This window comes from Amia ocellicauda, chromosome 5 (genome assembly GCF_036373705.1).
Source record: "Amia ocellicauda isolate fAmiCal2 chromosome 5, fAmiCal2.hap1, whole genome shotgun sequence".
Classification (NCBI taxonomy): Eukaryota; Metazoa; Chordata; class Actinopteri; order Amiiformes; family Amiidae; genus Amia; species Amia ocellicauda.
In genome coordinates, this window is record NC_089854.1 from 2,087,472 (window position 1) to 2,109,579 (window position 22,108).

The 22,108-nt window shown below is 48.4% G+C and overlaps 2 protein-coding genes across 2 annotated transcripts; both read left to right on the forward strand.

Annotated features, from left to right (window-relative positions):
* The first annotated feature begins 110 nt into the window (after positions 1–110).
* Positions 111–8,932, forward strand: klhdc8a (kelch domain containing 8A). The gene is made up of 6 exons (XM_066703173.1): positions 111–1,510; positions 3,241–3,762; positions 3,996–4,160; positions 4,634–4,852; positions 5,767–5,868; positions 7,008–8,932. The coding sequence occupies exons 2-6, from the start codon at positions 3,387–3,389 to the stop codon at positions 7,208–7,210; spliced, it is 1,065 nt and encodes a 354-aa protein (XP_066559270.1). The 5' UTR covers positions 111–1,510; positions 3,241–3,386; the 3' UTR covers positions 7,211–8,932.
* Positions 8,933–12,690: 3,758 nt separating this feature from the next.
* Positions 12,691–21,631, forward strand: LOC136749175 (N-fatty-acyl-amino acid synthase/hydrolase PM20D1.2). Its single transcript, XM_066703177.1, has 13 exons — positions 12,691–12,942; positions 14,419–14,505; positions 14,937–15,172; positions 16,097–16,183; positions 16,836–16,969; positions 17,215–17,334; positions 17,431–17,506; positions 18,102–18,163; positions 18,252–18,330; positions 18,580–18,651; positions 18,768–18,933; positions 19,029–19,128; positions 19,790–21,631. Exons 1-13 carry the CDS (start codon positions 12,723–12,725, stop codon positions 19,917–19,919), a joined length of 1,569 nt encoding a protein of 522 aa, XP_066559274.1. The 5' UTR covers positions 12,691–12,722; the 3' UTR covers positions 19,920–21,631.
* The last annotated feature ends 477 nt before the right edge of the window (positions 21,632–22,108 follow it).

A 22,108-nucleotide genomic window follows, 5' to 3' on the forward strand; every position in this document is an offset into this window, starting at 1 on the left:
GCTGTTCCTCTCTCTCTCTCTCTCTCTCTCTCTCTCTCTCTCTCTCTCTCTCTCTCTCTCTCTCTCCTCCCTCTCTCCTCGGCGTCATTCCCGTCTGCCGGGCTGTGCGCGTCTCGGCGCGGCCGGTGACCCAGATAAGCCGCAGCGGACGGCGGGTGGCGGCGAGTCTCCTGCGCAGAAGTGAGTGCTTTCTGTGACGTGCGGGTGTGTCCGAGGGTCCGCTCCCTCGCAGCGCTGCGGACACAGCGCACCGTGCCGGCCATCACGCAGTGTAGGTGTTTGTGCTTGTTTGTTTGTTTGTTTGTTTGTGTGGCATGTAACAACAAAAGCTGCTTGCATGTATAATGAAAAAGTATAATTTTGCAGAGGGTTTGATCTGTAATCCACAAACCAATTCCAACATTATACTTTTTCAAGCACATAACTCAGAGCTCAACCTGGTTTATTAATGTATGCATTTGCAAGGGTTTAATTTACAAACTATATGGTACTTTCAGATTTGTTTTCTCCGTGCCCCACTTTACTAGGAATGCCTTTTTTCCTAGATTTCATAAAGTGTTAGTGTTGGTGGTTATGCTGCTGTTAATTTAATTATTTACAGTAATACATATGCAACATGCCGAGAGTAGAATAATTTACTGTCTTGGCGATGGCTTCTTAAACTTTTTATAAGATCTAGGTTATAGTTAACATATATGTGAAGTTAGTAATGCAATTTAAATGTCATGTATGTACTATTCCACTCCCAATTGCTATTCTTATATAATGCCATTACAGAACTCAGCCTGTACTTTAGAGGCATGGATCAAGCCTGCAATGCTTATTTCTATGAATTGATGTCGTGCAAACATTTTGTTTCCTGTGCATTTAGTTTTATTTGCTGAAAGAGCTGCAAATGCTGGCATTCCTCCTCGCAGTTCCTTCGGATCCGAATAACTGGGTTGAGTTTCTCCCAGGTGTGCCTTGCTCTCCCCACTGCAGGGTCTCTCCTGGCCGCCCATACCAGCCCTAACTGGGGCAGGATTTCTCATATATTACCCATCCCCTAAAAATAGCTGCCGTGTACTTTACGGCATTTTTTAGAGAAGTCCCAGGAAACTTTGCTGCCGTGACAAACTGCATCTCTACTGCGATGTTGGATCTTTTCCACAGGTCAGTGTCCGCATAGCTGTACCAGACTCTGGTCTCTTTTCCCATTGCATGTGTTGTGATCTGTACTGTGCCACTCCCTGCTTTACTACACTTTACTGTGCTTTTACCTCAGCTCCTTTCACAGTACACACACAAACTCCTTAGGGGTGGGACGTGCCTGCCTGTGTAGCCCAGCATTAGACTGGCATTGTTGTTTCACTGCCCAGTACAAGCCGGTACCATAAACGAGGTGTGGTGTCCATGAATGCATTTTGGAGCCACTGTCTCCCAGAGGCGATCGCAGCGGGGATGTGAAGAGTGCATCTCCACCTGGCATCAAGAGCTCTGCACGGAAACTGCACTGCTGGGCTTGTTCTGGGTAAGTCTTATTCCTCCTCTTTCTACCTCTTGGAATAAAAGTTGCGTCCAGTGTATTTAGCCTATTTTCGGTGGTTTTGTCGTTCACTGCGATGCAGACGTGGGTCTGAGGGAGGAGGGTTGCCATGGACATGGTGCTGGCATGGCTTTGCTGGGGACTGAGCAATTAGCATAACGATCAAAACGCGCAGGTGTGCAGTGCAGGGAGACTGGAGAGCTACAGGCCAGATCTGGGACGGCAGGAAAGTCTCGCACACGCGGTCTCGGTGGGCCGCTGCAGTGGAGGAGGGAGTGGAGACCCAGATGAAAAGCCAAATTACTGAGCGTCGTGGGAGTGTGGAGCAACGGCCCCAGCCACGCTCTGAGGCTGACTCCTTGGATGTGATTCTGGGATCAATATGTTTCTGTCAACGTCGAGAATTGCCTCCTGTCAGACAGGTCTTACGGCTGTGGGGTCGCCGATTATCAGACCTTTTCCGAGAGTGGGAAGGATGGATTGGTTCATTGATTGCGGTACAGAAGACAATCCTTTCTGTTTATGAAAATCAATGCCCAGGCAGGCCCGGAGACACAGCCCCCCCGCCTGAACCAGGGCCCGCCACTCCGAGTCCAGTCAAGTGATGCTTTCTAAACCCATTATTAGCAGCCAGCGAGCGGGGGGGGGGCGAGGAAACCGACGCGCTACTGAAAACTGTCATTGTTTCTATGGCAACCCACCCAGGCGCGTCAGCCACTTTGTGGGCAGTAGATTGGGAAGTTTCTATCCTTCCCTTTTTTCCCCTCTTCCACGCAGCGCTGGGTGCCGTTTGATCCTCTCTCTTCAAAGGCGCCTGGAGTGGCTGGCCATACCGCAGGGAACAGGATTAAATAGCGATGGCGATAAGGGTTGCCCTGTGATGCGGGGTCCCTGTGGTGTAGGAGACCACACCATTTAACACAGCGCAGTGTGTCAAATCCAGTTTACTGGGGGGGGTTGGTCTGTGCTGTTCAGACTGTGAGTGTTTAACTTTGATGTAAATAATTAAAGGAAACCGGAACACTTTTTTCCTCCCCCCCCCCACTTCCCTCGTGTCAGGTTTGACGCATTGAGAACATTACAAACTCCACACTGCTGCCACAGAGACTGGGAGACAGAAATAGTCGCTGAGCAGATCGGGTGTGTGGGAGGAATCCATGGAGTCTGTGCAAAATCCTTTAATTACAACACCACAATAACACACTTACACAATCAAACACATCGCTAATCCGCGGTTCAGAGCTCAGGCTGGAACTTTAATGCGGGCCTAACTGGTTTTATTTTCATGTCAGCGAGTTTGCAAAGAGGCGTGTGGGGGGGATTCCTTGTGTTCAACAGAACAAACATGTAGTATGATTTATTCTTCATGAATTCTCCTGTCAGGAAAAAAGTTGTCAACCTGTCGTTTATGAATCCAATGAGATGGTTAGGAGGGAGCTGAGCTGGAACAAAATCCACAAGTCACTATGGTCCTCCAGGAGCCGAACTGTGGCCCCTTGTGCTTCACAATCACACATCGCTTCCAAGGATACAGAGTTTCTCGGTACAGAAAAGCAGCTAAGAACACCCTGTGCTTGATGTCTAATCATCTTCCTGCCTGTCAGCTGTCACTTCAGTTGTCTTACTGTCTGCTCTGGGAGAGGTCCACAGCTCTACAGTGAGCGGGCGGGAGGAAGGAGATGAAGAAAGACAAAAGATTTTCTCTCGCTTTCCAGGCCTGCACAAGAGACCAGAGGACGCCCGGACGAGTCCCTCTCTCGCTGGGGCCAGCCTTCCCTTCGCGCTCTCCCCCGGGACATGGGCGCCGCCTCCTGCTCCCCTCAGCGTCGGTGACGTCCGGGAGGTCTGTGGGATTGTGGGAATGGCCGCGGCGGCCACACAGGAGTTCCGCTGGCAGAGCCTGGCTCCTCTGCCTGGCGGCCGGGTGTACCACTCCCTGGCTGAGGCCGGGGGGCAGCTGCTGGCGGTGGGCGGCTGCGACGAGACGGGGCGGCCCCTGACCACGCTGGAGATGTACTCCCCTGAGGTGGAGCAGTGGGTCAGCCTGCCCCCCATGCCCACCCCTCGAGCGGGAGCCGCCACCGCCGTCCTGGGCAAGCAGCTGCTGGTGGTCGGGGGGGTGGGGAAAGACCAGCGCCCTCTGAAGGCCGTGGAGGTGTACAACACCGAGGAGGGCCAGTGGAGGAAGAGGAGCTCGCTGAGAGAGGCTGCCATGGGCGTGTCCTTGACTGTGAAAGGTGAGAGACGGACGGACAGACTGAGGGACGGACAGACGGACAGGGCTGCCGCACACGACACAGCAGAGAGGACTTGAGGGTCCGCTGTTGAGTGAGGTTTTCACACTGGCTTCACAGCCAGTAGCAGTGAATAGAGGGGGTTGTGTGTGAGAGTGAAATGTGTTAAACGCGGCTCAGGAGCCCCGCGGTGGCCGGGCGGTTCTCACTGTCTCTGTGCTCTGTGCTCTCCGCAGATGGCAGGGTGTTCGCGGTGGGGGGGATGGGGGGGGACCTGCTGCCCCGGAGCCTCCTCCAGCAGTACGACCCGCGCAAGGACATGTGGGTGTCGCTGCCAGCCATGCCCACCCCCCGCTACGACACCAGCACCCACCTGCAGGGCAGCCGCATCTACGTGGCAGGTAAGAGAGTGAGTGAGAGAGTGAGAGAGCGTGAGAGAGAGTGAGGGGGTGAGAGTCAGTTGCAGTGAATCAGGCTTCTGTCTGGTCACATGACCTTGGCCATTTCCAGCACCGCGATGAGGAAAGGGAAGAGGCAAAGTGCGCAACACTGAGAGGAGATGGAGTCCCTCGCCTGTGACGCGTGCAGACAAACCCACGAGGATTGCCGTTCTGGGACTTGAACTGTTGCTTCAAGGCTTTTGTTGAACCATTGCAGCACTTATAGGCCGTCATGGTTAAAGGAGACTGCTCAGTGTAATTGTAATAATTACTAGTAGTAGTATCATTACTATTATAATTTTCTATTATAAAAAAACACGGCTTGTTGGTGGTGATGTGACACATGATCCTCCTAGCCTCCTCTGAGTGTTGCGCTCTCTCTATCCCCATCGTTTCTCTCTCTCTCTCTCTCTCTCTCTCTCTCTCTCTCTCAGGTGGGCGGCAGTGTAAACGCTCGGTCAAGGCATTCGAGGTGTACGACATCGAGAGCCGGTCCTGGACCTCCCTTCCCAGCATGCCCTGCAAGCGGGCGTACTCGGGGCTGGTGTGGGACGGAGAGGGGCAGCTGTACAGCCTGGGGGGGCTGCGGCAGGGGGGCACCCACCAGCGGCCCAAATTCACCAAGAATGTCAACGTCTTCGACTCGCAGCAAGGTGACTGTCCCACAGAGGGACACGAGCAGACGCAGACGCAGGCACAGGCACACACCTGACTCGTATCACTTCTTCAGTTTAGCTGAGCTTGCCCACTGGTCATAGTGCGTACACTGACCTTTTAACAATGTGATAGTTGATGTGATCGTAACAGGCATATCAAATGAGAATACAGGACTGTCTTCCTCCCCAGTAAATAGGTGGCTCGTTACAATGATGTCCAACTGCATTTAAGGAGATATGAAAAAGCACAGAAATCTTTCTAGGTCAGAGAGTGAAAAAGAAGCCTCAATGCACCGTGTGTGCCGTGTTTACATAACATGCTTTCAAGGTCTCGTACTGATCAGGAGTGGTTGACGTTACTAGAATGATAAGGAAACTTTGCACATCGGGGCTGTTCGTGAAGGGCAGATATTTGTACATTGTAGAAAGATAAATGGCACAAATGGTTATTCAGAAAGGGTGAAGAATTATCCCTTTCCTCAATTAAAATACTGCGCCTCGCTGGGTTTGGCCAGAAATGTAATTAGACTCTTGGGCCTCTGTGATCCTTTTATGGATGAATCCCAAAATGGAGACCTTTTAAAAAAGCGAAGAATTTGGGCTGTGTGTGCAAATAATAGCATGAGCCGGAGGAGCAGTGAAGTGTGTGGACTCGTGCTTTGTGATGAGCTTCAAGGGACAACCTGTGAAATCCCCTTCATACTGCTGTCAGAAAGAACCAGAAACCAATTTGTGTTCGTCCCTGAGACAGGTTGTGTCTCCACACCGTCAGACGTCACGACGCTGTACCAGTCCCACAGATCCTGCTTTGGAGCGCTATGTTCTGCTGTGTTGATTGTGTAAAATGTGTTGTTCAAACATAACGAGACCTCTACTGTCATGACGCATGCCTGGCCCTCTCTCGTCTGCAGGGCAGTGGCTGAAGTCGGAGGAAACGGTGCCCATGAAGACCAAGCGGGCCGACTTCGTGGCCGCCGTCCTGCGAGGGAGGGTGGTGGTGGCCGGGGGCCTGGGTGAGAGACGGCATCTTCACTGTGTGGGGGTGGGCTCGGCAAAAATACAAAAACCCTGTAGGGAAAATGTTGGGTCTTTTTGTTAGTTAGGTACGTTTTAAAATAATCACAGACCAACATAACATGTATCGATTCTAGGATACAGATATTGCATATATAGTAACTATTACATTCAACCATAAGTAGCAGCACTTCCAGTTGTACAGACGAGAATGTTTACCTGAACCTGCTGGGAGAACACGTGAGCACAGCCGCTCTTCTATACTATTGGATTTGATCTTAATACCATGTCTCCTAGGTAAAAACCGTTTTGAGTGGTACTTTAATCAGGAGGAACCAGTTCATTGTCATATAGCACAATGGAATGTCACGACCTTGTCTCCAATTTCTAGAGACACTGTTCCTCCATTGTCCTTGGCTTGTTAAGGTCAAGGGCAGGGGTTCAATTGGCTCAGTTTGCATTTTACCGTCAGGAGTCTCGAACGCAGTGTATGCAAGTAGTTTCTTGATCATGTGAATGACTCCAGGTTTAAACTTGCTTACATACACCTCTTATATAACATAATACCTTAAATATGTGTACAAAATGTATCTCAATTTGCCTTACAACCCTTTTGGAAAAAACGCAGCACCACCAAAAAAACACAGATTTAAAGCCTGCAGGACTCAATTCCAAAGCATGCAAAGGAGCACACTCTAACACCAACACCACAGTCTCTGGCAGTTGGTCTTGTGCTCTGTGTATTGGTCTGACGCAGTCCCGGCACTGAACTGCGACTGATGGCCTGATTACAGGACCTGGACCTGAGGACAGGCTTTCCACAGTGGGGGACATGGGTGAGGCCCTGGGCTGGCGGAGGGACTGGACTGCGGAGCTGCTGCGATGCCTTCCCCCTGTATTTCCTTCCCTTGTGTCCTCTGTGTTATGTAATCGGGATTGGTGCCAGAGGACAGCAGGAGAAAAAGACAAACTGGCTCTGATTTGATTAAAAAAGTAGAGTTGCTAAGTGCGGTAGATTTTAGAGGATTTTGCCTTGGGCCAGATCTGAAACAAAACCAATTAAGTGGGCTATAAGTGTCTCTCTCTCTCTCTCTCTCTCTCTCTCTCTCTCTCTCTCTCTCTCTCTCTCTCTCTCTAGGTAACCAGCCCTCGGTCCTGGACTCCACAGAGGCGTACCACCCCGGCAGGAGGAAATGGGAGCGGCTGCCCCCCATGGCCACCCCCCGCTGCTCCGCCTCCTGCATCGTCATCGCAGACCGTCTGCAGGTGGTGGGAGGAGTCAACCAGAGCCCCAGCCCCGCCCATGAGGTCCTGTATTTGAAGGAGGAGGGGTCTCTTTAGCCACTCCCCACACACGAGCTGTGGAAACAGGGACCAGCCTCCGTGTCTTCCCTCTGTGATGGCCCACTGTGGACGCTCTGTCGCAGCTTGTCTCTGGGTTTGTGTTCTTTTGATGGTTGCCCAAGCCCTGTCTTGTATTCGCTGAGGTGAACTGAGAGCTGCACTCAGCGAGACGGCGCAGAGATCTCTCCAGATGGCCACCTGTCATGCATTTCCATCCGGCCGATCTGCGAACACAGAGCATCACTGTAACTGCAGCTGTCTCCAATCATGTACGTCTCTGCTTATTCTGTATGGTTACACATTCCATACTAGTCAGTGGTGTTCATGTAGTCATTATTGAAATACTAACAACAGCTGCTGCTATCCGTTCGTACTCATGAGTGACAGAGAGGTGTGGGTTAGTGCTGCATCATGTCATTCCCAGTAGAAAGTCTGAAGAGAAATGGAAAAGTGCTGCTCACAGTGTGAAAACCGACTTTCTCCAATGCAGTACCTCAGAAACGCCACTAGAGATCAGCCTTGCACCGAGGATTCAATCGAGATCAAGACTCTTCCCCCGTAACTTCAGTGCTGTATTATGGGTAGGATTGTGATGTGTGAACATGTGTGCAAAGTATTTATACTTAGGATACTCATAATGATGTATTCATATGTCACCCGCTAGTGAGGGTCCCTGCAATATGAATAATTATAATAATAGTAATGTGCAATACAATTACTATATAAGAGACTTAAATAGCTATAATTATTATTATTATTATTATTATTATTCCTTTCATTGTTATGTATTAGTACTAATTACACTAAGGTAATATCGTAGCAGACTGAAATGTCGCACCCTCCTCCTTCCTTCATAAAACTGGCCAAAATGCTTACAGTGCCGCTACACTAACACTATAGTATACTATAATATACCAGCAATAAGTGAAGTATGTATCTGAGCGCTCTCTATATATAATCTAGATACATAGACACAGAAACACAGTCCCTCAGACATTAGGGGTTGAGGTTTGTGTGAAAACGATTATAATTACTTTTCTTGTTCCCTTATGACTCTTTCAAGCTACCATCTACCACACTTTCCTTTTTGGGCTCCTATTTGCATATTATAAAGGGGTTGTGATGTAATAATAATTACATATAGGCTACTTATAATAACTTACTATAATGAAAATGAACATACCTGCTATAGCTACCAGCCTACTTAATTTGTTAAATCATTACTGATGTATTTCTAACCTAAATTACACTATCGCTGATATTGATCTGCAATGCATAGCTAATATTATATCATCTTATCTGAATGACACAAAGTCTCTTCATAAACTGTACATTTTACTTTTGTTTGTGTGGTTGATGTGACTTGCAATGGTTACAATAAGTAGAGTATATTTTGCATTACATAATATATATCAAATATGAAATAAATCAGAATATTAGTTCATGTTTTACTGTGGAAAAGTGCAATAGCGGACTTGCTGCAATATTTACATTTACATTAGCTAGATGAGAGCGATAAATAAAATCAGGTTGGTTTTGAAATGTATTTTGGGTGACGTGCAGTACTGATTGACGATATTAGATGGAAAAGTGGTAGATACTTGATTGAATGTTTGTTGTTCCAAAGATGTGTGTATGATAGGGATGTTGGGGTGGGAGAATAATTGTGTTGGGGTGGTTTCTGTTATATGACTGATATGAGATGTTGAATAAAACCTACAAATAAGAACGACTTCCGTATTGACCTGGTTGACGTATCTGTTTTGAACGTGTAGGTTTAACAGCCTCAGTCAGTGGGCAAAAGAGGCTGTTGCCTTATTTTATTAGTTTGATGTATAAGGTATTAAAATGTAGCCTTATTTATTTATTATTATTATTTATTTCTTGGCAGACACCCTTATCCATCCAAGGCGACTTACAAAATATAAGCGCAATACAGAGTTCAAAAATACAGTTCAGTATAAGTCATAAAACATTACAAATTCAAATTTACACAATACAGTGAAATTCAAAGCATAATACATTTTACAAGTTCCAATTTACACAAGTGAATACAATATGAGGTCTTACATCCTGGATTGTAAAAGCAGAATGCAGACAAGATGTCACAGTCAGAGGCAGCACAGGGGAAATCAAAATAATATGAGTACTAGTAACGCAAGGCAAGTAGTATGATAAAACGTTGTAAAATGCTATCTTACAGGAGAGTAAAGGACTAAATTAAAAGTACTGTCTGTAAAAATGCGTCTTGAGTAAGCGCTGGAATGAGGTCAAGGACTCTGCTGTTTTGACTTCGGTGGGAAAGTCGTTCCACCATTTAGGGTTCAGGGATGAGAAGGAGTGGCTCTGGAGGAAGGGGAGTGGAGAGGAGGCAGAGTTAGTCTTCTGGCACTGGAGGAGCGCAGTGGTCTGGAGGGGATGTATGGAGAGACGAGTGACTGAAGGTAGCTTGGTGCAGTGTGGTCGAGACAGCGGTAGGTGAGGGTCAGTGTCTTGAACTGAATGCATGCCGCTATCGGGAGCCAGTGGAGGGAGCGGAGCAGTGGAGTAGCGTGTGTGAATCGGGCAGAGAGACACCAGACGAGCCGCAGAGTTCTGGATGAGCTGGAGCGGCGGGTAGTGGATGCAGGCAGGCCGGCCAGGAGGGAGTTGCAGTATCCAGGCGGGACAGGACCAGTGACTGGACGAGCAGCTGAGTCGAGTAGTCGGTGATCCGACGTATGTTGCTCAGGAAGAATGTGCAGGTGCGTGTCAGCGTGGTGATGTCCTGGGTGTAGGAGAGCGCAGGGTCGAGGGTGACTCCTAGATTTTTAGCAGAAGAAGAAGGAGAGAGTGTGGTGGATTCCAAGGGGATTGAGATGGAGAGATCAGCAGAAGGTGGGGAAGAGTGGGGAAAAAACAGGAGATCCGATTTGGAGAGGTTGAGCTTGAGGTGGTGCAAGTGCATCCAGGCGGAGATAGCAGACAAACAGGAAGAGATGCGAGAGGGGATGAGAGGGTCGGAAGAGGGAAAAGACAGGAAGATCTGGGCATTATCTGTGTAACATTGGTAAGAGAAACCATGGAATGCGATGAAGGAGCCTAGGGAGCGAGTGTAGAGAGAGAACAGGACGGGGCCCAGGACGGAGCCTTGGGGAACGCCTGTAAGGAGAGGTTGGGGGATGGATGAGGAACCTCGCCATGTCACTTGGTAGGTCTGGTTGCTGAGGTAGGAGGAGAACCAGGTGAGAGCAGTCCCAGAGATTCCAAGGTCAGGAGAGGAGGATGGAGTGATCGATGTTGTCAAATGCTGCGGAGAGGTCAAGGAGGATGAGGACTGAGGAGAGGGAGGCCGCCCGAGTACAGCTGAGGGAGTCAGTGACAGCCAGGAGAGCCGTCTCAGTGGAGTGAGCTGTGCGGAAGCCGGATTGCAGAGGATCCAGGAGTGAGTGTTGGGACAGAAAGTCAGAGAGCTGACGGTGGACCGCCCGCTAGAGAGTCTTTGAGAGGAAGGGGAGTAGGGAGACAGGGCGGTAGTTCTGAGGAGAGGTGGCGTCAAGGGTTGGTTTCTTGAGGAGTAGGATGACAGAGGGGAAACAGCCAGAGAGGAGGGAGGAGTTGAGGAGGGAGGAGATGAAGGGGAGAAGATCAGGAGCAGTCGCTTGGAGGAGGTGAGAAGGGAGAGGGTCCAGGGCACACGTTGTGGGTTTGTGACATAGGAGGAGAGCGGAAACATCAGAGTCTGTAAGATGTGAGAATGAAGAAAAGGAAGCTTGGTCGGTGGTAGACTTGGGCAGCATGGGAGAGGAGGCATGTTGAAGAGCTTGCAGATGTCTGTGATCCTGGAGGAGAAGAAGGACCAAAATCATCTGCAGTGAGAGACGAGGGAGCAGGGGGGGTGGGGGGCGAAGAGGGAGGAGAAGGTGGAAAAGGGTTTGCGGGGGTTCCTGACAGTGGATTCAAAGAGTGATTGGAAGTAAGACTTCTTGGCTGAGGTGAGTGAGGAGGAGAATGTGGACAGTAGATAACGGTAGAGTTTGAGGGCAGCTTGGAGTTTTTAAAGGTTGGTTAATTAAATTGTTAACGGCTTGATGCTGCCACAGTAAAATATATATTTTTAGTTTCTTCTCTTCTTCTTGTTCTTCTCATTATGACTATCATATTGTCGAAGAAACAAGGCTTCACATCAGATTGGGGTTCGAAGCAGTCAATGCAATGCATCTCCTTATATGGATCATATAGTAGTTCTCACTTAGTGGAAAAACAGGGTTAGTCAAAATGGTTGTAGGGTTACAAGCGGTTTGCCAAACTTGACAGTAAACAGCATCTCTCACAATTGTTAAGAACAACACCGCGATCTGCACAGACACCGTGTTCTTCATCCACATCTTTGTTCTTTCTTTCTCATACACAACGTCAACTTGACATTAGTCTGAGGCCTTCAAACCATTGCCTCCACAATAGTCTTATTATTTCTTTATTGGACTGGTGTCTATGGAGCACCGTTTGTGCCAAAAGTGTTCGTCCGTCAATTTGGTAGTTCATTGGGAAATTAATTTGGAAATTCATCCATTTGGCCATACAGTAGTAGATTCATCCAGGACACTTTATCACCAATGAACCAATGAACTTCCAGACAAACTTCCAGACAAACCAATGAACTTCCAGATGAACAGACCAGCTGTCAATCTTGCTCTGTGCCAAACCCACTTCAGTCCTTCTAGCCAATAGGAGCAAACGCGCCTATTTTAACCAATAAAACTCCAGGCGCACATAAAACTGCTTCAGCCAATAATATTGCAGTTTACTAGAAAGGGCGTTTCTATGTCCACGTCATCGGTTTGTCTGGAAGTTGGTCTGTTTGTCTATTTATATTAATGAATAGCCACATTGATTAATTACAAAGTTGATAAAGTGTCCTGGATGAATGTATGGCCAAATGGATGAATTTCCGAATGAATTTCGCAATGAACTACCAAATGGACGGACGAACACTTGGCACAAACACAAAGCAGCGCCAGCCATGTTGGAGACAAACCCACTCCCGTGGCTACACACCTGCTTGTGCGCACTGTACTTTGCTCCAGGTTGCAATATACAGATCCTTTATGAGTATTACTTCTATCTACTACTTCAAAGGGATCTGCGGGATTGTGCAGAACTGCGCAGCGCTGCGGACATCTGCGCCGCCAGTCGTGCTGTGTGCTCATGAATATTCATGAGGCATGCAACTAAACACAGCCCTTCCGCGATACCGTGCCCTTGCAGGGAGAGGGGCATTGCTCGAGTAAATACCAGCGCGGACATGTTAAGGAGGGGTGTCTCTATGTCAGTTCAGGCGCATCGTGTTAAAAGAGAAGTGTTGGAACATGAATGAGGCAGGTTTTCCGTACAGAGAACAAATCGCCACCGGAGCTGCTAGCAATCCCACAATGCACCGCCCCGCCCAACACGGAAGTCCCCACGCGAGGGGCGGGGCTGTGCTGGAGCGGGCGCATGCGCACAGTCGTCACGAGTGGACACAGACAGCATGGCCGGCCACCGTGTCCGCTCCGCACTGTGCAAGCTCCTGAAGGCGGCCGGGCTCGGCGCGGCGCTGCTGCTGCTGGCCCTGCTGGCCGTGGCGCTGCTGAGGACGCTGACGCTGGACGTGCACGCCGGGCTGCAGCTCGCCCGCTGGGAGAAGACGGACAGCATCCCGGCGCAGGTCAGCGCGGAGGAGCGGGCGCAGCTGCTGCACAACTTCAGAGGTACCGGGCTGCGGCCGGGCTCAGGCCCCGCTGATCATGAACCCCAGCTCTCTGGCGCACAGCGTTACTTTCTACAGTGCAAACCGGGGGACCTTGCACTGGGCTGCAGTTCACATTTTACTGTGCTGGTCCGGAGCCCAGTCTACATTATATTACATTATAGAATAATACCCTGTTCCCATACTGGCCACGCTTGGGTGCATGCACTGCCTGTACGTCTGTAGCGCAGTTCAAACTATGCAGATCTGCAATTGATTGATTGCTCAAAACACGTTTGTTGTTGTTGTTTTAAAGTTTGACAATGGACTTCAATTACTTCATTATTTGAAACAAAATGTATTAAAAAATCCAGTTCAATGCAGTCTATCACGGTTGCTTATGTACAGAGAGGTTTTGGATGGCTTATTGGTGTAGCATTTCACGTGACAATAGTCAACTTTATATATAACCAACCCTTCAGTAAATCATAATTACTGCGAGGGCATATTGTTTCAGCAAATTAAATCCATATATGGAATAACTGGGATAATCTAAGAATATGCATTGAGTACTGAGGCCGGTAACTGATTAATGAATCTTGTGAATATAATGACTGTTAATCAACAATCTAGCCAATGATTAGGTATGTCATGGCCTTTGGTACCGTCTCTGCCTCCCCAGGTCTGTGACGTTGTGGACAACTTCCAAAAACAACAGGGAGGTTTGGTATCTGTGACCATGTTGACCTCATACCCTGAGAGGGTCAAGGCAAGGGACATTAAATGTTTTGAGAATGCAGTGTCTGTCTTCTACAGACGTCTCAAGATGCAGAAAGAAATGCAGATGCACAGGCCCTCAATTAATTGAGGGGTTCAATATAGTTGTTGATCAATATTCGAGATTCTCATGTGGTTGTGTCAAAACGCACCCTGAGGTCAGACGCCGTGACCTCATGCATCGCCGCGCAGACGCAAACCGACCGAGCCACGTGTTCGCAGACGTGGTTTGCTCGGGGTTCCAGGATGGGACATTTGGGACAAAATAGACCTCACATTAACACCTGCGCAGTGTTGAAAATAGTAGCCAAAAACCGAGTTACCTGCCCAGAGCCATTTCTTCACGCACAATAGAAAAAACAAGGCCACGTGGCATTCTGGGATGTAGTCCGCTCTGTCTCCCACTGAGGAAGACCGTTCCGCACTCGTGACTTGGTGGTGGCAGCAGCGTTTTGTAGTGTTGTTTTTTTGGTCACATCACTGTATTGCAGTCCTTTCTCCAGCGATGTTTTCGCAATGTTTTCAAACTTCAATGTCTTACTGCTCAAGCAATTGATCCTTTTTGTGAAGTTTCATTGTTTTTTTCCCTGCACTTTGCTCTCATTTGCTTTATTTATCTGCGTTTGTTCACTCACCAGTGTTTGTTTGTCTTAAGTCTTGCTTAATGTGACATTATTTCACTGCTATTGATCCCCAACGTTTAATCTCTCTCTGCTTGCAGAGGCCATACGGATCCCCACGGTGTCCTTCTCGCCCACTGAGTGCAACACCACGGCGCTGCAGCAGTTCACCCACTTCCTGCCCAGAGGTATGTCTGTGCTGCCATTGGCACGCGCCCAGGCCAGGCCAGGCCAGCAGGTCATGTCGTTATCACTGAATCAGTGGCTCAAACTTCAGACTTGATATAGGTGGCCAACTCCAGTTAGTCAAATAAGGAGAGGTGTTATGTCGGTTAGTGGTCAGGGTGGATTGAAAGACACTGGTCAGGTCCAGGGCTGCACAGGCCTGCTTTGATATTCGTTTTTTTTATAAAAAAAAAAAAAAAAAACCAAGACAATATGACTAAGTGAGTTATTGAGCCTGTTTTATGCTCCGTTATCTACAGAGACTCTGGGCTCAGGTTGATTCTTGGCTTCAGGTGTTTGATTCAAACCTGGTCCCCAGCCCGCTTGCGGTTGTTAATGCAGAGTCCGGCCTGTCTCTGGGAAAGCTCATGTCTCCCTCTTCTCTGTCCCCCAGCCTTCCCCACCGTGTTCTCCTCCCCGCTGGTCAAGCATGAGGTCGTCGCCAACTACAGCCACCTGTTCACGGTGCCCGGCTCCGACCCCGAGCTGCAGCCCTACATGCTGCTCTCTCACATTGACGTGGTGCCGGCCGCCGAGGGGGACGGCTGGGATGCGCCGCCCTTCTCTGCCGACGAGATCGACGGCTTCATCTACGGCCGCGGGACCATCGACAACAAGCAGGGCGTGATGGTGAGAGGCGAGAGACCCGGTGCATCTCAGTCCCATGTGTATTGTGACAACCCACTCACCTATTACAAGTCCTTAATTAGAGTTTCATATTATTATTTCTAGTTTTATTCTTATAGAAGGAAGGAAGCAGCGTCTACGCAGTCGGAGCCATCCCAGTGCTGCGCAGAGCCCTGTAGCGCAGCTGTAGCACAGCCTTCCAGGCTTGTTGTAATGTCACAGAGCAAGCCGCTGACGCACAGGTTTTGATAGAAATTGAGTTTTAGTTCATAATAACTGTTCGTTGTTTATTATTGTAGCATTTCAGTGAATTATTTTAATTTGCATTTCAGTGTTTATTATGTTCATATGAGTTTAAGTGTGTTGTGTAGTATTTGTATTTGTTTCAGCATTTTGTATTTGCATTTTAGTATATTATTGTAAACTTTTATATTGCATTTGCTTTGTTTTCTTTGTTCAAACAAAAAAACGTGTTTCTTTACTAAACATTGATATTTATTACACAGGAGTGTAACGTGTTCATGAAAAGCACATTTTGGTTATTTTTTTATATATAATTCATACATTTAAATTTTAAAGCAATCTTAGGTGTGAAATATTATAATTGTTTTCTCAATCTGGTACCTGGTAAGGGTTTAATTTTTTCATCTGGAGTTGAAGTGGTTAAATGTACGGGGTGTGTCAGGGCCAGCAGTGAGAGGCACAGAGGAGAAGCGCATGATCAGGGTCCATTGTGATCGTTTAGTTCTGTTAAAATGCAAAACAAAACCACGAGCACAGCTCTACCTCCCCCTGCTGTCTCTGTCAGGGAGTGCAATCCTGAACACAGACGGGGCTTCTTTACCCTGTTTGGGGGCGTTTCTCAGGCTGTTAGCCATGCACAGTGCTGGCCCTTGAGCGGCTGCTGACCCGCCCATGTTCTCGCAGGGAATCCTGCAGGCGCTGGAGTATCTCCTGCAGAGAGGATACAGACCCCGGCGGGGTTTCTACATCGGCCTGGGTCACGACGAGGAGGTGAGGCGTTGTCAATGCCAGCCTTGGTGTGAAGTGTTGCTAATACATTCAAGTGCAAATATAAGTCTGCATATGAGAACGAACGTCCCATAGACCACAGCAGTGGAGCCCTCAAAATCCCAGTACCATGACTTTACCACAATCTTACCATATTTCCCCATGATATTCAATATTTTTCCAGATTTCCCCATGATTTCAAAACAGGTGTTAGCATGATTGTACCATTATTTTACAACTTATTTTGCTTTTACCATATTTTTATCATGCTACACCATACGACACTTTACAATTTTGAAGCATATTTTTTTCATGGTAAACTATACTTTACCATGTGTTTACAAAGCTACACCACAGCTTACTGTATTACCACAGTACAGCACACTACAGTCTGTTAGAGGACAAAAGTGTCTCAAGTCCCGTATGACATCTTCCGTTATGATACGCTTAAGCCGCCTTCTACATCACTTCCTTATCGGCTCACTTTTACACATTACAGCAGGGTCGTGATGGAAGAACAGTTTTGTTACTCCGTGTCCATAGTTTGATTTTTGTAACTGACATACTGTCATGAACTGTCATGCCTGCTTACAGCCAGCAACCTACTGACTCCCGTCCCTGCATGTCCTCTCCCCTCTGCTCTGTTGCCCTGAAGGTACACGGCCTGCAGGGGGCGCAGAACATCGTGGCGCTGCTGCAGTCCCGCGGCGCGCGGCTGGCCTTCGTGCTGGACGAGGGCATGGCAGTGCTGGACGGGGTCATCGGCGGCCTACAGGGTCCGGCTGCCATGTGAGTCTCGGAATTGTGCACAGAATTAAGGAACTGGTCTTTGAATTTCACTGCTTGTTGTACAAAATGTGAGCAGTTCCTCCTGTGGGGCAAACCTGTACCAGACTGGACCTGCATTTCCTATTGCCAGATAACGTCATGGACAGTTCCCAGTATTAGTTGTGAAGGAAGCTGTGCAGAAAGCCCGTCTGTATATGAACCTGCGAGGCTGAACTGCCCTTCTCTGCCTCTGTCCCGGTCTCCAGTATAGCGATCAGTGAGAAGGGCCATGCCAGCGTGAAGCTGAGCGTCACCACCGCCCCCGGACACTCCTCCATGCCCCTCGGCCAGAGCAGCATCGGCATCCTGTCTGCGGCCGTGACCAGGTCAGGGTTTTGTTATTGTTAATTGTTTGAAGTGTCAGACTTTGTGGTGTAAAGTTTGTGCAACAGACGTTCACGAAACTGTGTTTGGTTCCCAAGGCTGGAACAGAACCTCATGCCCAGAATGCTGGGGCTCGGTCCGGAGCGGGGAACCTTCGAGCACCTGGCCCACAAGGTAAGGGACCCTGCTGCACAACTGGTACAACACAAGACACTTTGTGTCCTTAATCGTATTTTGTCCATAATCACAGTCTTCCAGAACTCCCCAAGTGTTCTAGAATAATGAATCGCACTGGCATATTCCCCTTTCAACACTTGATTATGATTATTATTCCTCCAGGGCTCTGTTGGTAGCTCGATAGCTGTGCTGTAGCTATAATGAACACTTGACTGAAACCATCCTGCAGTGTTAATTAACTTCCTGCACAGTGTTCTTTATTGGAGCTCAAGCATCATATTGTGGATTCGGTCAGACCTGCCTTTCGGTGTAGCTTTAAACACACGAGAAACGAGACCGCAGGTCTCCCCAGCCATCGATTCTGCTGCATTAGCACGAGGATTTCAATAGCTGGTAGGTGTGGAGGGGCTGGCCCCTGATCCAGAGAGGGGTTTCGTTGTTTTTACAGTATGATGCTTTTGACCGAGGGAACTTGCGTTACCCATGAGTGCATGTCTGCTGCCTAACAACACGGCAGGGCGGCTGACGGATGCAGGGCTGCGCCGGTGGCTGCGTCTGGAGACATGACTCACTCGCTCTCTGTGTTTTGCAGTTTGTATTCCCTCTGAAGTTCATCATGTCCAACCTGTGGCTGTTCTCCCCTCTCCTGGCCAGGTAAGGGCTGTGCTCCATTCACACACTGGTGATTTTATTTGTATTTTTTGGTTTGTGATTGTTTTCATTGATTGATTTCTCCTCACAGGGTCATGGAACTGAAGCCGGATGGCAATGCGTTTGTGCGGACGACCACTGCGGTCACCATGTTCCACTCCGGCGTTAAGGTAGGAGGCTTTCCTGCACGACGGCGAGAACCGCTTGTCTTCTGTGTCTGTCATTCGGTGACGTTTCTGCAGCTGAGATTAAGTGCCAGGTGGTGGCGCTATAGTGCGACAGTAGGGCTGAAACCACAACCTTGAGTCCATAACTGGCCCTTGAGAGAGCCAGACCTACAGCTTGTATCGCAGTCCTCAGGTGATGGCCATCGCTTTATTCCCCTTCTCATCCGGTGTTGTCTGTACCTCTGTTTCCAGCTTAACATCATCCCCCCCTATGCTGAGGCGTTCGTCAACCTGCGTATCCACTCGGCACACAGTCTGCAGGGGGTAAGAGCCTTATAATCTGGGCCCAGGGTCACCTACCCCTGCAGGATAGGACTCCATGTAAGTGGGCTGCCGTGGGCCAAGCACAAGGTCTCACGGGCTCTCTGTGACTCTCTGAGGTGCTGGAGGACATCCACAGCACAGTGGGGGATGAGCGTGTGAAGATGGAGCTGGTCCACGGTTTCGACCCCCTGCCCATCAGCTCCTACAGCGAGACGGCGTTCGGGTACCAGGTCATCAAGAAGACCATCCTGGACACGTTCCCCCAGGTCACTGTGGCTCCAGGTACGAGTAGTGCAGTCTAGTCTTTCTCCCCACACGTACACCATTCACTTCCATTCACTTGTTCTGTCCTCCCTTGTCATGTGACCTGTGCATAGGTGTCTGTGTGGGGAACACGGACAGCCGCCACTACGTCTCCCTGACCGACCAGATCTACCGGTTCCTGCCCACCTGGTTCCGTCCAGGTGACCCCAGAAGGTGAGCCAGATTCTCGTGAGGGTCGCTGGACCGCAGGGTGGTCCTGCCTCTTGCCTTTATATCCGTACGCCGAGCCATTGAAGAGCAGTGTTGGAGAGAGTATTGGCTGACATCAGTGGCAAACGATGGTTACTCTGATGGTAACGCACTCTTCCAGGTCTTGTCAGGCCTGCTGCTCTCTGTTTATAGAGCGCAGGTGCTGACTAATGCTGTAACTGGTCAAAAGGACATTCATGTAATAGTTTTTTTTTCTTCATGCTTCCAACTGTGCCATTGAGACAAGCTTTTGTGTCGACTGTGAGACGTCCTGGATAAGGGTGTCCACTAATAAATTAATAAATGGTAACCTGCATGGGAACGGTTTTAGGGTTAATGGTAGTATGTCAGATGCTTGTGATGGGATGTTTTTTTGACCGTAGGTGTAAAAGGATTGTTCACAGTTGACTCTTCTAGCTGAAACGTAGAGAAGAGTTCTCGGTCCGAGGCGGCTGCCGGATGTGGGCCGGGTCTAGTGACTCACCTGGCTCTCGCTCGTCCTACACGTGGTCTTCAGCGCCCCCTGGCTTGGCAAACAAAGCCTCCTTTCAGACGGAGTTCACATTAACCCGCCCCTGGGATCACCCTTTTCACCCTTCTTTATTTATTCTTCTTTTCCTTCCAGGTTTCACGGTGTGAACGAGAGGATCTCGGTGAAGAACTTCGAGGAGCACGTGCTGTTTTTCCTGCGGTTCATCCAGAACTGTGACGTCCGCAAGCTGCCCGAGCCCCACGGCACGGGTCACGAGCTGTAGAGCCAGCAGGGCAGCTGCCGGCCTCCCCCAGGTCAGGTGTACTGTCGAGTGCTGGTCTCGTGTGATGACTCTAAGTTTGAAGCATACTTGGCACTGCCTGTGGCTTGAGCTGGTGATGTAGATGTATGGAGTAAAATCGCTGTCAAAAACATTTTGCAAAGTGGATTTGGGACGATTACGATTCGAAGTTACTGTCAAAAAGTCGATTTCTCCCCCATTCGGCAGCCTGTGACCCGTGACGCTTTTGACCGTAATTACAGACAGCGATCCGACGAATGTTCCCACAGCGATTTTACTCCATGACAATACAGCTAACACCGTGCAGAACGCTTCTAGGGGTGACCCACCTATTTTTCTAAGTATTTTTAGAAATACTGCAGTTAAACCACTGATTACTTGAATGAAAAACTAATGTATTAATTTTTCTTTATTTAATATTACACTTAACCTCAGTGCAGGGTTTGTACAAGTTCCTTGAAATGCTTAAAGTGCTTGAATTTGTGTCGTACTGGAATACCCAGTAGAGGAGTAGAGAAACTTTCGGTGGTTGAGCGCGAGTAAAGTGTGCGAAATCGCTTAGTTTGTCTATTAGGATAAACTATCGAATGTTTCAAAATGCCTGGAAGATTTAATTTCAATTTGACGTGGCTTAAGAAGAAGGAAGTTAACTAGGACTGTAAGAGTATATATATATATAAAAAAAAACACGAAGGCATGGTGTCGGTTTTGCCAGAAAAGCATTGATATAGCCATATGGCGATAATACTCGCACGCTTGTTAAATGACCGATTTCTGACCGATCTTGTCTGCTCGGTTAAATAGCAATATATTGTGCTGGGTTTTGTCTTGGTTTTGGGTTGTAAAAATCGCATTTGCATCGAAGTCTCGGAGATCTCTGGAATCAGTCCTGGAAAGTGTGTAAAAAGTCAACTGTCAGTTACTGTTGCCTACGCTGTGATTATTATAATCTATATTTTACATAAATGGATGCCTTTTTCCGGGACGCAGAATGTTAGACGCTTCCTGTCGGCACCCAGGAGGACAGCATTTGTGAAAAATACGAAGGGGCCTATAGTGACCATCTGCCCTGCTAAAGTTTACTTTCAGACCTGGCCACAGTTCTCCGGTTAAGCCAGGTGTCTCGCCACAGACTTACCCGACGTGTCTAAAACCCGAGAGCCGCGTTCCACAAATATAATCTCCACATTCCCGGGGCGATGCTGGCTGTACGGGTTGGCGTGTTGGAGGTGTTGGTTTTATTTAACGCAGTCTAGACGCACTGACCTGTTTGGTCTTCTGCTAATCTGGCAGGGGGGTTAAAAAAAAAAAAAAAAAAAAAAACGAACAATTTCTACATATGATCTCAGGGTACTGATTTTTTTTAATCACAAGATGCCAAAGATTGTTTTGTCTCTGGTCCTTGTGGTCGTTTCCAATTGCTGCATATCAAATGTATTGAACTGTTGAATGTGAAAAGCTATTCTGTACAGCTTTGTTTTTTGGACCTTCATAATGCATTATACTTCCTGTGAGACTGAACACGATGCATATTACGGAGGAGGCTGAAATCCTTTCGCAGCACTGTGCAGCCCGAGGCCATTCGTCGGATATGTAGCTTTGGGTTTTTATATTTGTTTGAGTCAACTGATCAAATTAATGAAGCTAATGAAAGGTGTTGATTTCTTTGATGTGCAAATAAAATGGATATCTAATATGCTGTGGTTGTACTTTTTTTACTCCCTCTCGCACTCGGGATGTACCTTCTCACTACACAGTACTGGGAGGGTGCGGCGCAGTGGAAAAATGCACAGGGCATCTCCTGTTCGGTGTATTACTCATCACAGCAGCTCCGTGCCACGGAGAGAGAGACCGTGCCAGACAAAGTGGAAAACAAATTCTGCAGTGATTGTCCTCCAGCTCCTCACAAGCAGGATTGTTTTTCTTTCTTCCGCAAGCAGGGAATGGATCCCAGTAAGACCTCATCAGTGCTCTCGCTGCTCCCGTTTCCAGGGTGTGTGATGGGGGCTGTTTGCTCCTATGTGGTTGGCCAGCAGCACAAGAAACAGGTGATAATGGTCAACAAAGTACCCGCCAGATTTTCAGCTAAGCCTCTCGGGGGCAACTAAACACCAGTGCGCTTTGGATGGGGGGCAGAGGAAGCGATCTCATTAGGGTGTTCAAGGCAGTTC